Here is a 16,059-nt window from a genome sequence, read left to right as displayed (position 1 = left end):
TATTAAAACATGCAAGAAAATGTCTGAGTTTTCATTTTGAAGCCCTTTGAGAGCATTATGGTGAATAAAATCCAATTATAGAAAAGGAATTAATTATGTATTTTCTTGGCAGATGTTTTTCTTTATATATTAATGCTTTGAATTTAATGACATTACTTGAATTTCATTACATGTGTTGACTTTTATATGTGTATATGCACTTCAAATGTACTTTTCCTGGTACTGGCACTAGAGAATACAAACAGTGATTTATTTGATAAAATTTTATAAAATGTTCAAGTAGGCCTAACATGATATAGATGTGTTTCAAAGCTTTATTAAATATTTGAAATCAAATAAGGTAACTGTTTTATTCACTGAAGTTTAGCAATGAATGTCTTCCTTTTGAAGATGAAATGATTACTAGTATCAAGAGACATTCCGCCGCTTGAAACAGTATTTTTCCAACTTTTTTTTTTTTCGTATCTAAAAATCGAGACCTCCGGAGACCGAAGCAAAATAAAACAGGGAAAGGTAAACATGAAACACAGAAGGACGCAATAAAACACAATTGAATCCATCTTGACTATAAAAAAGGCAGACTCTCGAGCGACGCTTATAAAATTTAATCACGGAGGATCTTCCCCCTCCCTTCATAATACATTCGACAAAAACAGAAAATGGAAAATTTTGGATTTGAAGCCGTTGTTCTCAGAATGAAATAAAATTAATTAAATTAACAAATGCCTATCAAGCATCCGTTCTTTAACAATTCAAAAAATCCAACAGTCAAAAGAATGTCACTTTATGGAAAAAACTGATTCACGAAAAGAAAATTGACTTTGGGATTCACTAATATAGATGTACTTAACAACATCAGTCTCGAGCAAAAATTGCCCGATGATTGGCGCCTTTGACTCTAAGGCAGCGACTGAAATGGTCTAAAATCATCTCAACGTACCGGTATTAAATACTTTATAATCCGGACAATTCGACTCGCAGAAGAATAAAACCTTTCTTAAATCAAATATTTTAGCACCAAGAACATTTTACTAAATATTATTAAAAAGAATGACGTACTCCCAAAAAATTTCGATTTCACAATTTTTTTGCATTGTATTTACTGATTTAAAAAAGACCCAAATCTAGATAAAATATAAATTTTTACATTATTTTTGAGTAGCTTTTCGATTAATGGTAATAAATCTTTAGATTTTCAGTGTCAACAGAAAAGGACCTGATTAATGATCCACAGTTCAAAACAGCACTTCCAGTCATTTTCCGAAAACTAATTTAACATGCTTTTCTTTCAACTCATTCACGGCTTTAAATATCCAAATTGGCTCTCGATTCCTAATGAGACGTGAGTGAATTCTCTAAAATGAGGATTCCATGCCTTGTCAGACACTGCATTTATTTCTGATGCAAAGAGGAAGCAAAAAAAAAAAAAAATCAAATTGAATTTTTGTTTTAAATTTTTCTTATTGCTATGGATGAGGTCATTTTCTCCAAGTCAGTTCGTGTAAAATTGTACGAAGATTTCTAAAGTATTGTTGGTTAACTGTACAAACCTTCAGGCATGCAATCAACATACATGTATTCTATGGTGTCAACCAATACCTATTTTCTCTTCTCTTCAGGAAATTTGCCCATCTTTTTAGCGTAATTTCCTAATCTCCATTAGCAGCAGGAGCGCTTTGAAAGCCCTAGCAAACTTGAATGTCGAATATATCCGGTTGCAATAGAAATTTTATTTACTTTAAGGCTGCTTGAGAATAAAGGATTCGGTATTCATTTTTGTTAGGGTTTGAGTCAAGTGGAAATTTCTAGTAATGAAGCAAACCACTTTGTCGTGAAATCTGCTCCTTGTTTTCTGATACAAGGTCTTCTTCACTATGATATTAAGCAGTCTTTTGCCGCCTTTTCCCTACTTGGCAGGAAAGATTCGACTGCAAACGGATATTAAACTACTTTCTGCGTAGCTTTCCATTCATTTATGGTCTATTCTTTCTATTCAAGAGTTCGAAATCAAATTGATTCGCCTCCGTATAAGACACATTAGCCTTACCCAAAGTGATCATTATTTCCATTCATCGCTTGTAACCTTACAATACTTGGCGGAGAAAAAATATCATCTAAATATTTTTAACTTTTTATTTATTTTTTATTTGCATTTAATATTTTTTTCTTCTTTGTTTTCTGTTTATTCCTTTTGAACTATCAAATCTCACATTTGCTTTTTAATTTTGCTTTATATGTACTATTGGTTTCGTTATCTTGAAAATGTTACTAATACTACTGTTTGTACATTTTTACCTCTGATGGATGCAATTTAGCCAAGGTTGGCTCTTGCACAAAAAATCCAAACCAAACTTGATCATCCACACCTTTTCAACTCTTATTTAGATACGTGATCTTGGAATTTTCTAGCCTATCGGAGGCGTTAAATTTCAAAAATTTAAACAAAAAAAAATCCAATGTTTATTTCAAGGTGCTCCAGGATATCTAAAAAAAATCTCCGGTTTTTCAGCTTCTGCCACTCAAGGATGAAATTTAAGCTAACATCTTAAACAAGCTTTTTTTCCTTCCTGAATCAGTCTAACACTTCTTTTGCCAGATTCAAATACTGTTCTGTTGCTTAAATGGCTATTTTCTAGAATTATTTTGCTGAGTTTTCAATACCAACCTGAAAGGCCGTCCTTTAACCGATTGCGCCTCGCGTCTGAGCACAATCTGTTCTTTATTCAGCTTTGTGATGCACCTGCGGTGGGGCAGACACTGGAGCTAGGAACAACTGATAAAGATTCGAAATTTTTGAGAATTTAAAAAAGCTGTCTTTTTTTCCTTTTCATTTCAGTATCCTTGGGATTTTTTAAAAATACTTCGAATCAAATCTGAATAAATTAATGTTCACGGTCTTTTTTCATAGCCAGATTTAATTCCTAGTTAGATATTCTTTCAAATTTATTTTCACGCCTTTAATGGAGTGAAAATTTTGTTGAGACAAATTAAATTAAAAATAAAGTTACAAAACAGTCTCGCCTCATATTTTAAAAAATTATAAAAATATGTCAAAGAAGTTTTCAGTGTGCGTGATTTTTTTTTAACTTACTTAAATTAGGAAATGTTGAAAAAAGAGAAGGGGAAAACTTTGCAACACAAGTTTACAGGAGGTCAGTGAACCTAATATTATTGACAAATAGCCCATCTCTTTTCGAAAGATCTGCCTTACCAGATTCTGTTTCGATGAACTTAGTTGGCCAGGATTTTTCTCGCCTTTGATACCCACTGGACTCTCTAAACATTTGAAAGCAGTTAAAATCTTGAGTATGTATCAAGCAATAATCAACGTGTCCTTTCTTTTTGAGGAGGATTTCTTGTTATGAAAGAAGATTTGCTTGTTAATACACGGCATGAATGAATGAATTCTTTTTATCTAGACTGCGACCCAACTGAGAAAGGATATACGGAATTAAAATATGAGCATGTGGAAGATGCAATACAATATGCTCCACTTATTCTTAATATTCTTGTCATTCTACTGTAGCTTGAATGGTAATTTTCAGGGTACAACTCGTGTATACTACCAAATTAAATGCGAATGTAATGAATTCATTATTCGAGGTTTGCAAAGAAAAATAAAAAAAGTATTCCGGATATTTCGGTTTTTGACTTTTTATCCTTCTTTTCAGGCTAGCAAAATATTCAAATTGTTTCAATTTTTCTCATAATTAAATTATTCTAAATTAAGATTTTAAAAAGATTAATTAGGATTATGAAGAATTCATTTTGCAATATGTAGAATATAATCATTTTATGAGAAAAATATGGCGATCGACATTTGATAACTTACGCATAGACAGGTAAAAAATCAACAACAACAACAAAAAAAAAATCCTCAAATATCAGTTTGACGAAGCATGGCCAAATATGACTCTTGCTTTGCACCAATAAGCATAAACATAAAACGGCATAAACAATTAAACCTTCCAACCAAACCAACCTCAAATATCAATCATCCAATAGAAAATTAATTCTGCAAACAATATTATGATACGGAAGCGACTTAAATCTCACTATTTTCATAACATCTGAAATTTTAATCTTAGAAGAACTTAACGTATGATTGAAACAGACACCTTTTAGTATTCTAGTTTAATATTTTTATGAGCATTCATCTCCAAAAACGTCATTACTTTTTCTAACGAATTCTTCTAAAAAGAATCATTTTGTTTCCAAATCAATTATATGTTATTGCCTGCTATACAAAAATTGTTAAATTCTGTGTTGCATAAAAGACATTCGAATTGGTGTAAATTATCAGTATAGTTCTATCTTTTGAGCACTGACAACATTTAAGCATGATCAAGAAAAAATAATTATAAATTTTGTCCCTTAAATTGACAGGTTAAATATTTATTCCTGCATATTTTTGGTAATTTCTTCGGTCTGAAGTTACGGAACGGTTGAGAATAATAATCTTCAAATAATAAGAAATCAGCTAATATGGAATGACAGGAGAAGGGATTGCAATACCGGACCAAAATTTCAATACCGGTATTCGGTACTTTTTAAATCTTAATACCGGCATTAGAAATTTTAGAAAAAGAAAGAAAACACAGGTGTTTCTTTGTTTTATTTGCCAGTTTTGTTAGAAAGTGTAAATATCTCAAAAAATAATTTGTAACTTATAAATTATAACAGTATATAATCACAAAAAGTAAAGAAACATCTTATTTATTTAAATCACAAAAAAAAAAGGGTAAATATCACTCTTCAGTCTGTGGTACTATTACAAATTTTTGAAATGTGATCTTAAAAAAACCTAATGCATCAATTGTACTGCCATTAAGCCTGAAAAGTAATTTTGTGTAAAAATTACCAGCTGTCGAAAACGCTCTTTCGGCGTCAACGCTAGTTGGTGGTACTGTTAGCAATGCGCGATATACTTTTTCCAAGTATTTACCTCTAAATCCCTCATCTTCACATAAATCGATTTCTCGTCGGATGGTTTTGGATATAGCCGATTTCTGTATTGTATTTTGGTTCGTTGAAATTTTTTTATTTATCGCTGTTTCTAATTTTTGTTCAAGAGACAATTCCTTTTCACTATCGACAGTAGTGACATCATAATCTTCGATAATTGAACCGAATTCTTCTGAATGTGGATAGGTTTGTGGGTAAAAAGTTTTAAGAAAATTTACTCTAAACTTTATCAGATTTGAATTGGTTATTTTCTTTTCTTCTTTTTCATTTTTAAAATCATTATAATTATGTAAATACCATAAGACATTTTCTATTTCGGTATGCCTATCTTCTGTGTGATTTTTCAATGTAATATATAATTCTTCAGATAGTGATGTGTGCTGTTCTTTCAGTGACTGCAACATGAAATTTATTGTTAATTAGAATCTCTCCGACATTAGAATCTAATATTAACTCCGACATTAGAATCTAATATTAACTCCGACTCTATAAATTAGAATCTCTCCGACATAATGCCTCAATAGTCAGTTTTATTGGAAGTAGAGCTGATATAGTTCTGGATATTAAGTCGAATTCACTATCTGAAAAATTAATTTACAGATTTAAGTCGATTATTTCTTTTTGGATTGGATTTCTCAGTTTCAAAAATCGTTCCATCATTAGGAGTAAACTGTTCCAACGTGTTTTAGAATCTAATATTAACATATATTCTGTTTTATTTTCAGTTAGTATATATTTTAGTAATATATCCTTTTTATAGGGGAACGTTTAAATATCTTAACTATTTTTCGAACTTTATAAATTATAGGAAGCAATTCTTGATAGGTTAATATTTCATCCTCATTAGCAATATCTTCTTCAACAATTACATTGTCATTATCTTCATTGTCAATATCACTCTCACTCTTACTCTTTTCAAAGTTGGAATCCGAAATTTCTATATCCACAGTATTTCGATTCTTCTGTTCTTCATTTTTTTTTTGGTATAATACATCTGTTACTCCTAATTGAATTCCATGAGCATAGTACAATTGCTGATTTGCACCAATCAACTTTCCAACTTTTTTCATAATTGTTGCCCCATCAGTCGTTATGGACACAATATTTTCTTTCAGGATAATCCATGTTTCTCTAATTTAGATTTAAGCAATTAATTAAGCCATTAATTATCTAATTTCCACCGTTAGGAAGACATAAAAACAAAAACGTATACTATTTTGGTATGTTCGCGATACCTGAACATATAATGGAGACAATTTTAAAAATTTCTAGTAAATACCGAAAAACCGGTATTTAAACTTTTGAATACCGGTATTACAAAAGGCTCAAAATACCGGTATTCGGTATCCCGGTATACCGGTATTGCAATCCCTAGACAGGAGATTCTTCATACAAATATAATTATTTGAACTAAAATCTAGCATAAATTCAGGCATAAATAATGAATGAAATGCAAGAAATCAGCAAAGGTATAACATTAAACTGTATTGAAGAAATATGGATTCATCTAATAATTATTTTTATTCGCTTGTTCAATGTTTATCCAAATCTTCCATTTTTACAAACGATCTTTTATTAAATTGTTGATGCACCAGAGTTCTAAGATTTGAAGCATTGTAAATGTTCGTGATATTTAAATACTTTCATATGCTATGTTAATAATGATCCACGAATTAAAAAGTAAAAAAGAAGGAAAATAAAATAAAATCATTCTACTTTCTACTACACTAACACAAGTGTCTTCTTACAGATTGTTTCTCTTAAATTTGTCACGGAGCTGTTTCTAACTTTTTAATTCAAAACTCTTTTCAGTTCATGTTGCTTCCTATAATTTTCTTACGAGTAATATAGTGCATATGTGAAATAAAAGCTTTTTATAGCTGCAGTTAAGAAACCAATTTTTCGCGAATTGATAAGTTAAATGAGAATTTAGAAAATTCTTGGTCTCACATTTTCTTTTTCTTCCATCTTTGCAAAGGCGCATCTCTTATTCCTTGACAGTAATTTAATATTTGAAGCATCCCAAAATTCTTAATTTTCAATCCAAGAGCCTCCTGGCAACCACCAGCTCAGTGCGCCACGTTGAAACCGAATCAAAATTAGTAATAAAAGAATGAGTCATCGATTCGTTGTTAATGAGGGAACTGTGCGATGACGAGACATGCGATTCACCGACAATCGAAAATTCAGCCTCCGAGAAATCTCTCAAATCTACATTCTTCTCAACGAAGCGTTTTTAATTATACTCACCTTGAGAACAGAAGTGCTCTGTTGTGGCAGCACGACGGAGAAAATGACAGTCTGCGAAGCATGCCCGAGCTTGAATGAAATGGCATTCCTTATCGATATTGTTCGTGCTTTCCCAATGAGGCATCCGTCTTCGAATGAGGGAAAACGATCGTCAATGGAATTGCACCATGCGGCTGACTATAAACCAGTCGGATATCCTGGGATTCAGGTGAAATTCATTTTCTTCGACTCTAAAGGCATTTATAATAGCTACTGACTCGACAAAATTCTTAAATCGTACACTTTTACATTACAGCGTGTAGGAAGTATGGAGAAAGGACTGTTATCGTGAAAAATTCGGGCAGGTGATTTTGAAGAATTTACACCTTTTAGACTTTAGTGTGTTCGAAAAACACATTCTGGGATAAAGTCTGTCTGTCAGTAATAAAGATAACTCAAAAAACACAAGACGGGGGAAATTTGGTATATGGTTTTCAAAATCAAATGTGTAGATTTTTATCAAATGGTGAGCAAATTCTATGCAGAAGAAGCTTATCGGTCCGGTTTTTCGAATATAACAAGACAAATGTAATGGAAAGAGATATATGGATAAAATTCGGAACACAAATTTAGCAAGTATATTGTAGACATCTGTCAAATTCAGCCTGGGGTTGAAGTTGCATTTTCAATCAGTCTGCACTTTAAGAAGCATGAAAATGCAATAACTCAAAAACGCAATGGCTTAAGTATATCGAATGGGGTATGTGATTTTGTGTGGCTTCTAAACACCAGCCGAAACACAATACAAAAAATAAAACAAACGCAAAACTCGCTTTATCAGCTAAAAACGCACTTATGAAACAGCTTTAAATCTCACAAACAAACCAGATATCAGAATGGATAGTTAAAAAAAAATATTTGTAGTGACATAATAAATTCAATAATGCTATCTTTTGCAGCTGTAGTTAAGTTAAATAGAGTGCTAAATTTATGGCATTTTACAATTGCTATGGAATTTCATTTTTTTGTCCATTCATTTTTTTGTACATATTTTAGTCCATTTAAAATCATTTTTAATCTTGGCATGATCAAAAGTCTTATATCGCCGGAATCATATAACATTGAAGACTTTTCATTTAAAAATTATTAAAAATTACTTCTCTTCCTGTGTTCATTTTTCGTGTCAATTTTTTCTCAAATCGAACTTTTAATCCAGCCCCGAGAGCTTCTAATAAGTACTGTGCTTAATTTCGTATCAGATAAAACAACAATGAAGAAGTTCGGTGCCCAAGACCAAGCAGTCCCTTTCGTTATATGATGCAGATAATGATGACAACACTGCCAACCGTTATTAGCACTAAAATCGCCCATCAAACCGTAATGCATAGCCGCCATCAAGGAAACTCAGATCCAGCAAGTCCGCTCCCCATCCAACAATGCTAATTAAAGTGCAGGAAACTCAACCTTGGGTTCTGACAAAGCCGAAGGAACTCAACTTGCGGAACACCGAAAACTGAATTCATAAACCACATTATATTACATAATACGCAAAGGAAAGTTGGGGGACCATCGGAGAGGAGGTGGGGCTGGGGATCTAGAGTTCCTAATTGACGCCTCATTAAGTCCTTCTCTTCCATTAAGGCGTTCTGTTGCAGACGATATGCGAGGCCGGAGGATGATGACCCTCCCTTCCCGTGAAGGTCGCAGGAAACGCAACAAAATCAAGGACGGAAGTTTAATGCAATTAACGATCGATCCATACAACCTCCCCTCTGTCATACTTATGCATATTTCCCCCTCTAAATCCCCCCCGCAGTTAGCTGATACAACACTCCTTTTGTCTCCCAAGTGTACGTTATTCGAGATGGAGTGTCTAAAATTTCAAGGCGAATGGAACTAAAGGTTGGGCCCAAAATAATTTCATTTTTACCCCATATAAGTCCTCTTTTTTGAAGAATTGTTACAAAGCTGATTGAGATTCAGATACAGTCCTTGAGTTTGTAGATTTCGGAAATTATCTGATGTTTAATTAAACTAGAAATCTTGTTCTTATTGCATTACCACTAAGATGCTCCATCAAGTCTTCGTATTGCTTTAAAAAGCATTTTTTTTTCAACCCACGCTAGAGATTTCTTGCAATTATGCCTGAATAGATGCCTCTTTTCTTTACTCATATATGATATAAATGAAGATGTAATCATTGTATTCTTCCAAGGGATTATGGCGAAACTCCACGTCCGAAGAAATTCGGATTAATGTCTGTCCATCTATTTACGAACACGATAGGAACTGGTGGAAATCGTATCCCCAAAACTTTCTTGCACACTCTCTGATAAAGGTGGTATTCCAGAGAAGGCTATTGGGGCACAGTAGTTCCGAAATAATAATTTTTGGTGTGAATTCAGCGTTTTATTGAATCATTTGATCTTTGGCGAATTTTTTGGCGATGAATCCCTGGCATGCGGTTAACGATTGAAACAAAAATTTGGCATAGAACTACAATTCCGGGTCACAAAATCCCATGCAAAAATTGATATATTTAAAATAATTGATATCATTTTTCGATTTATCGCATTCGCATGTTTCTGAAAGTACAGATTCTCAGACAGTCAACTTCTACTTGGATTCGGCTCAAAAAAATCTGAAGAAAATTGAAGGTTACAGAATAATAGGAAAATTGTTTGAGACAGAGATTCTCATTGTATGGATGGATAGAAACGTCACTTTTAATGCCCATTATTCGATTCAGATGATTAATGAATTAATAGATTTAAATACGCGTATCGAATATTATTCATCCATCTCTTCATATTCAAATAGACGGACGGACAACCTTCCTCTGAATGAATCAAGCTTAAAATGGATAGAAATCTACAGATTTGTTGTAAAGAGCATATACTGTATTCCTTCTGTTTAGCTGAAAGCTTTTTTGAGTTACCTTCGTCACATTCAGACATAATGGCGAGAATGTGCTTTTCAAACTCAGGGAGTTCTTGAAACCTTGGAGATAATACAAAAAATAGAGTTCGAATTTTTTGACAATTACAATCCTTTCCCTATAACTCGTACGTGCGAAAGTAAAAATGCAACCAGCTTCATAAATTAGAAATATTTTCCTCTTCCAGACGTTGTTGTAGATCTGTGCCGAATTCTTATCTGAGTTGATCGACAGAAAGGTGTCGAAAATGCGTACTTAATTTTTTCTTCACTATACTGCGCGATATAATGTGCCAAGAAACGAAAAAGAAAAAGCATGAAGTACTCTGACTGATCACATCAGTTATTAGAATATAGTAATTCTGTGTTGCTTTTAGGTACCTAAGATGACTTATTTCAGTTCATTTTTTTAATGGATTCAATTAGTAGAAAATTATAAGGCATATGTTTTCAACTCATGCTCACATCAGATGGCGCGTTTGGGGAGGATTGGGTGGCTGGGTATTTCACAAAAAAAGTTGAACAAATAACAAAGAGTATAGAAACCGATATACTAAACTAAGATAAGAAAAACTTTTATTTGCGTATAAATAGCATACTATATAAATTGTTAACAAAATAAAATATAATTCATCAAAAATTATCTGAAACGTACCGTGAATAAAATTGAGATGTTAGATTAGAAGGAATGAATTATGTTTCATTTTGAAATAACAATATGAATCTCGTAAATTTGAACTGTTGAGGATTCAAGTATACTTTTCTTTAAAAGCCTCTACTTCTCACCTGCGGGAGACATCATATTTATCATCATTTATCATCTGTGATCATATTTATCTTACACTTTACCCTCTTGAATTGGCTGGCATCTCGGACTTTGTATTGGCCTTATTACCTGGAATCCTTCTTCCCGTAGCTTCGACCCTTAACTCTCTGACAAATGGTTTTGTTTGGTTTCGATGTTTTGTTAGTGCTTTTCTGCATGTTTAACATGGAATATTTTAAACGAAAATGCACAGACGGAAATCAGGATGACGGAAAATTATAATGAAAATTAATGTTCATTAAAATATAAATGTTATAAATTCATGTGTTTTTTCAGAGCAAGTTCCGATTTCTCCCGAATTATTTCCAAAAAATTCTTTTTCCTATCTCCCGTACAGTGCGTTATTTAGATTGTCGAACTGTAGTGAAGACCAATCAACGGACAAATAAACAAGTTCTGCTGGCGAGACAAAGTATCACATTTTTACATTATTATATATATCACAAATCAGTATTTCTATTTATTGAAATATATATTTATCCATCAGACTGAGAAAATCCGATACTCTCAAATTTGAAGCTCTCTCTTTTCATTTTTTGATGAAAAAATATTTTTATTTTAGTGTATAAAGTCAGCGATGAATTTTAAATATTGAAATGACATTAGAAATGATTCCCATCACGGAATGAATGTTCAATTGGAAATATTATTATATTTCAGTCTCACTGCTTTCGAAATTTGCAGACTCTGCTTAATCCCTCAGTCTTTCTTTCTGTGAGAGGGCGCCGTTATTAATTGCTGTTGAATCAATGAAACGTTTCAAAGAGAGCTCAGTTTACTATTTCAACAGCACGAAATATGATACTTGTTTCATTTATCGAAGGTAAAGGAATTTCAATATTTTTCCTAAAAATTCTGAATAAATGCATTTTGTGCTTCCATTTTTTACTTTTATCTGTAACTAGGCGCCTTTGGCGACCAGCCGGTTCGCCAATCTTAATGTGCGTTAAAATTTTAATAATTAAATATTTTATGCAATTCCTACTTTAATAGCTTCTTCATCAAAATATTTTAAAACTTCAAATTTTGATAGTCATATAATTCACTCATAATATTATAAAGGCCTTCAGTCATAACATAATATGTATCTCTCTAATTTTCTGTTAGCTCCCTTAGAATTTATACTTTAAATTAAAGTGGAAAGGATTAATCTGCAATTAATATAATAATATTTTTTACTGAAACAAAGTATTTTTTTGTAATATGATTACTGAAAACAGTCACTGAGCGTTTAAACTTTATGAGCACTAAAGAATATCTTTCTTAATTTATGTAATATTTCAAGAATTTGTCAACAAAATTTTCTCAGATTATCATGACCAGATCGATTCAATAACAATGTTTAATTTTAAATGCATTAAACACTAAGAAAATAAAACGAATCGTTTAAAATAATCGGTTTAAAACAGGTTAAAAAAAACTACTTAAAAAATGATGTACTTAAAACTATAAGTATATATAAAAAAATGTATAACTAACATAAATACAATTTAATTACAAAAGCATGCAACTAACCTAAAAATAATTTAAATCAAGTACGCATCCGTTGATAATGGTTGTCAATAATCAGAACACAATGCGCATGCGTGAATTTTCAACGCCAGTTACGGTAACGCAAATGCGTGAATTTTTCTAAGCCAATTGGGGTAACGCTATTCAGATTAGAAATTTTTAATTTCCTTTATTCTGTTTTATTTTAATTCAAAAGTACTTCAGAATGAATCTGAAAGATCGATTAATTAACATTGTTTAATTTTAAATGCATCAAACATTAAGAAAATAAACATAATCGCTTGAAATAATAGGCCAAAAAAATCTTAAGCCTTGCCTCATTAGCGTGGGAAAAAAAGCCTTACTCATTTGGCGGTGGGGAAAATTAAAAGATTTTTGATCGGAAAATTTAGTTTTTAATTAATAATTAAAATTATAATTAAAAATTTTAAAAAAGGGACCCCAGGTGCACATTTCCGACCTCCAAGATATAAATGTACCAAATTTGATAGCTGTAGGTCAAACGTTTCAAACGGTCTGGCTTGTAAAGCGCCAACACACACACACACAAATTGAGCTTTATATAAGTATAGATGAAGAATTCCAAATTATTGCTTTTTGCAGAAGACTTTTTAGAGACATTTTCATTATAGACTAATTAAAATGATTTTATTACAATAATTTGTTTTTTTAACAAACAATTTATAAAACTTATAGAATTTAATAATTTAGAGTAAGTATTAAACCAATGTAAAGTATACCATAGAAAATGATTTATAAATTGCAAAGAAAAACATACAATATTGAATGTTTCACACCTTACAAAAACTATTGCTTTTACTACGTTTTCCAATGCTTTGCTCTAAGTTTCTTCTTAATATACTGAATTTTACTAAATGTACTATGCTGAAGCATATCTTAACTCTATCTAGTAAGTTATTAATTTTTATATGGAGCAAAAAGAAGTCTTCTCAAAAATAATTTGTTGCAGAATAATATTTTTATAATATAACAATTAGCAATCGTTTCGGTAAGGCGTTTGACTGTTCTGATTAGGAAGATTTTTGAATTTTTAGAAATGTTGCAGCAAATCTCTGTTGAAGAAAGAAGCTGCATGCATTCTTTTTTACTGTGATCAGTTCATGCCCGCGTGATAAATGTTACATAAACTCGTGTGAAATGAAATTCCACAGTTACTGTGATTTGTAGAATTCATGCAGCGAGCGGAAAAATGTTTCGCTCTGCAAATACTTCTCGCTATAAATTTATTTTGGAGAAAAAATGCTCTTTCAGTGAGATTTTTTAAAAACTTCACTTAACAATTTTAAACGAATAAAAATTACGCAATCATTTGTTGTTTTTCAACGATATCATCCAGGTATGAAAAAAATTGTTTTACATCATTTTTTAATTAAAAAAATAATAATACTTTTCATGAAATCACACACAATTAATATCTTGTGAAATCGAATTTGTGAAATATCGAATTTGTGAAAAGGATTTTTTTTCTCGTTTTACTTTTCAACTGAAAATTAAGTTAATTCCATTTTTTCATTATACTATTTTAATCAAATTCCTTTCGCTTAATTTTATTGCTTCATTCATGGATGCCTTAACCCCAAAGTAGATTGTTTCTTTACAACAATTTTCTGTTATGCACTTTTTGAAAAAAAAAAAATTCTATTCCATACCGGTGAATGAAGAGTTTTTGTTTCAATTGATACGTTTTATCTAATGAAACGTTTTCTTGTATAATATAATAATGGCATTTGCTATTTGTTTTGCTTTTATAACTACGGATTTTAGTTTTGTTTCAATAAGATAGTTTTTATTATACTTCATACTGAAGGAATGTATTTAGAAATTTTGTTTCATATTCACGTACTTTGTTTAGTTTTACAAAGTATTAGATAACTCTTTTTTCTAATATATACAGGGTGTCACAAAAAAGGGGAATAAGCGTTTATTTTTCTATATATTGCACTTAGAGATGTACTTCCAATTACGAAGTTTCATTAAAGGTAAACAAATGTATGAAAACACTTTGTGTGAAATTTAAAGAAAAAAAGTTTTTACACTGTCCCTTAGAGTGATATTTTCAGTCAGTAAAATATTTCTCCTATATTCATTCATTCACACGCAAAATTTGAAGCTTCTTTCCACAGAACTTGCTGAGATACATTTATTTTAAAATATAGAGAAGAGTATAACAAATTTCGATGGAGATTTCGATATAACATTTATTACAAATCTTGCTATAAAATTCATTATATTGAAATTTCAGAAATTGAATATTTGATATCTCAAAAAAGCAGTGAAATACTGTATGAAAATTTGCTTTCACTTATGTGAATGATATTAAGCTTTCTTATGGAATGATATAATTCAGTAACGAGGAACATTTTGAAATGCTAATCATTTATATTGTATGTAAGCGTAATTATATTTATGTAATTCCAACCTCTTTCTAGAAACTGCATTTACAGAACTTTCAGTGATGACACATTCGGTGATGATCTTCGGCAGGGAGAGTTTTCATACGAGTGATGAAGGAATTGACATTTTGGCTTTTTGATTTTTCACGCTATTCATTAATTGAGCGAACAATTATTGAGAATCCTCCATTCCAAAAAGATAGTGCAGCGAATACTCCCATTTAATTACTGAGATCCATTTAGAACTCCTGGCTTCTTTGGCTAGACTTTCAGATTATGATCTGCTTAGCAAAAAAAAAAAAAAAAAAAAAAAGATTTCTTGTACAAGATGAATTAGTAACAAATTTTTCCCAAATATGAGGTGTGCTATTTTTAGAAAATCTTTGATCACTTTGGTTTTGTTCACCTGCACTCTGAATGGTAAGCGATATGTTCAGATAGTTTTCTATGACATCATAGAGGAACCCCGCTTAACCCGAATCTTACTCGTAATGCGAAACAACTTTTTCCGTAGGAATTCAAGTAGAATAGGACAATGTGTTCCATTTAGAAAAAAAAAATACTCAAACAAATCTATAATAGTGTAATTTATTATTGATAATGTATATTTTATTGTAAGAAAATTGTCTGAAGACATTTGTGCTTCAAAATTTGGCGAAAATGAAACATTATCGCACAGTCATCATCTTACCGGGATCATGCTTCTCAGCATAAGACATAATGATTTCAGCATCTCCCTCGTGAATTGTTGCTTATTTATTCTTCTCCTGACTAAATCTCCTCCTGTTGTGGAACAGAATGCAGTTTCATAAGCTCTTTGGTTGCTCTTGCTATGTTCTGCTGGCTCATCGATGCATTTCCTATCTACCTCCAGCCGCATAATCTTGACCAGTAATAAAACCTCACCAATTAAGGCTTCACAAGCATTTTCTCAACTCCCTCGTGTGTGACAACATCGCTCAGTCTCTGTGTAAATATAGGAGTTGTCTTTAAACAAGTGCTCAGTACAGAGGGATATAATCCAATCTAGCGTGTAATGTCTTCAAGCCACTCGTTCTGCGAAGCGCCATTTTTTAAGCGAATCGTTTTTCCATATTTAATTTTTCTCGTTAAGCGAAGTTGACAGCATATCGGAACTCCTTCTCACTGTACATTACGATATGTTGATACGATAAA

At 31.7% G+C, this 16,059-nt stretch overlaps 1 protein-coding gene across 1 annotated transcript in view; it reads right to left on the bottom strand.

Moving 5' to 3' along the window:
• LOC129988622 (uncharacterized) overlaps window positions 1-15,763 on the bottom strand; it is an 82,610-nt gene extending 66,847 nt beyond the window's left edge. The window contains exon 1 of the mRNA XM_056096888.1: window positions 15,575-15,763. Coding sequence (XP_055952863.1) covers window positions 15,575-15,763 — 189 coding nt within the window. The remainder of the gene's footprint in view (window positions 1-15,574) is intronic.
• Between the last annotated feature and the right edge of the window lie 296 nt (window positions 15,764-16,059).

The sequence above is a fragment of the Argiope bruennichi genome, chromosome 10 (genome assembly GCF_947563725.1).
Source record: "Argiope bruennichi chromosome 10, qqArgBrue1.1, whole genome shotgun sequence".
Taxonomy (NCBI): Eukaryota; Metazoa; Arthropoda; class Arachnida; order Araneae; family Araneidae; genus Argiope; species Argiope bruennichi.
The sequence above is the reverse complement of the archived record's forward strand: the minus strand, read 5'-3'. Positions and strand labels throughout refer to the sequence as shown.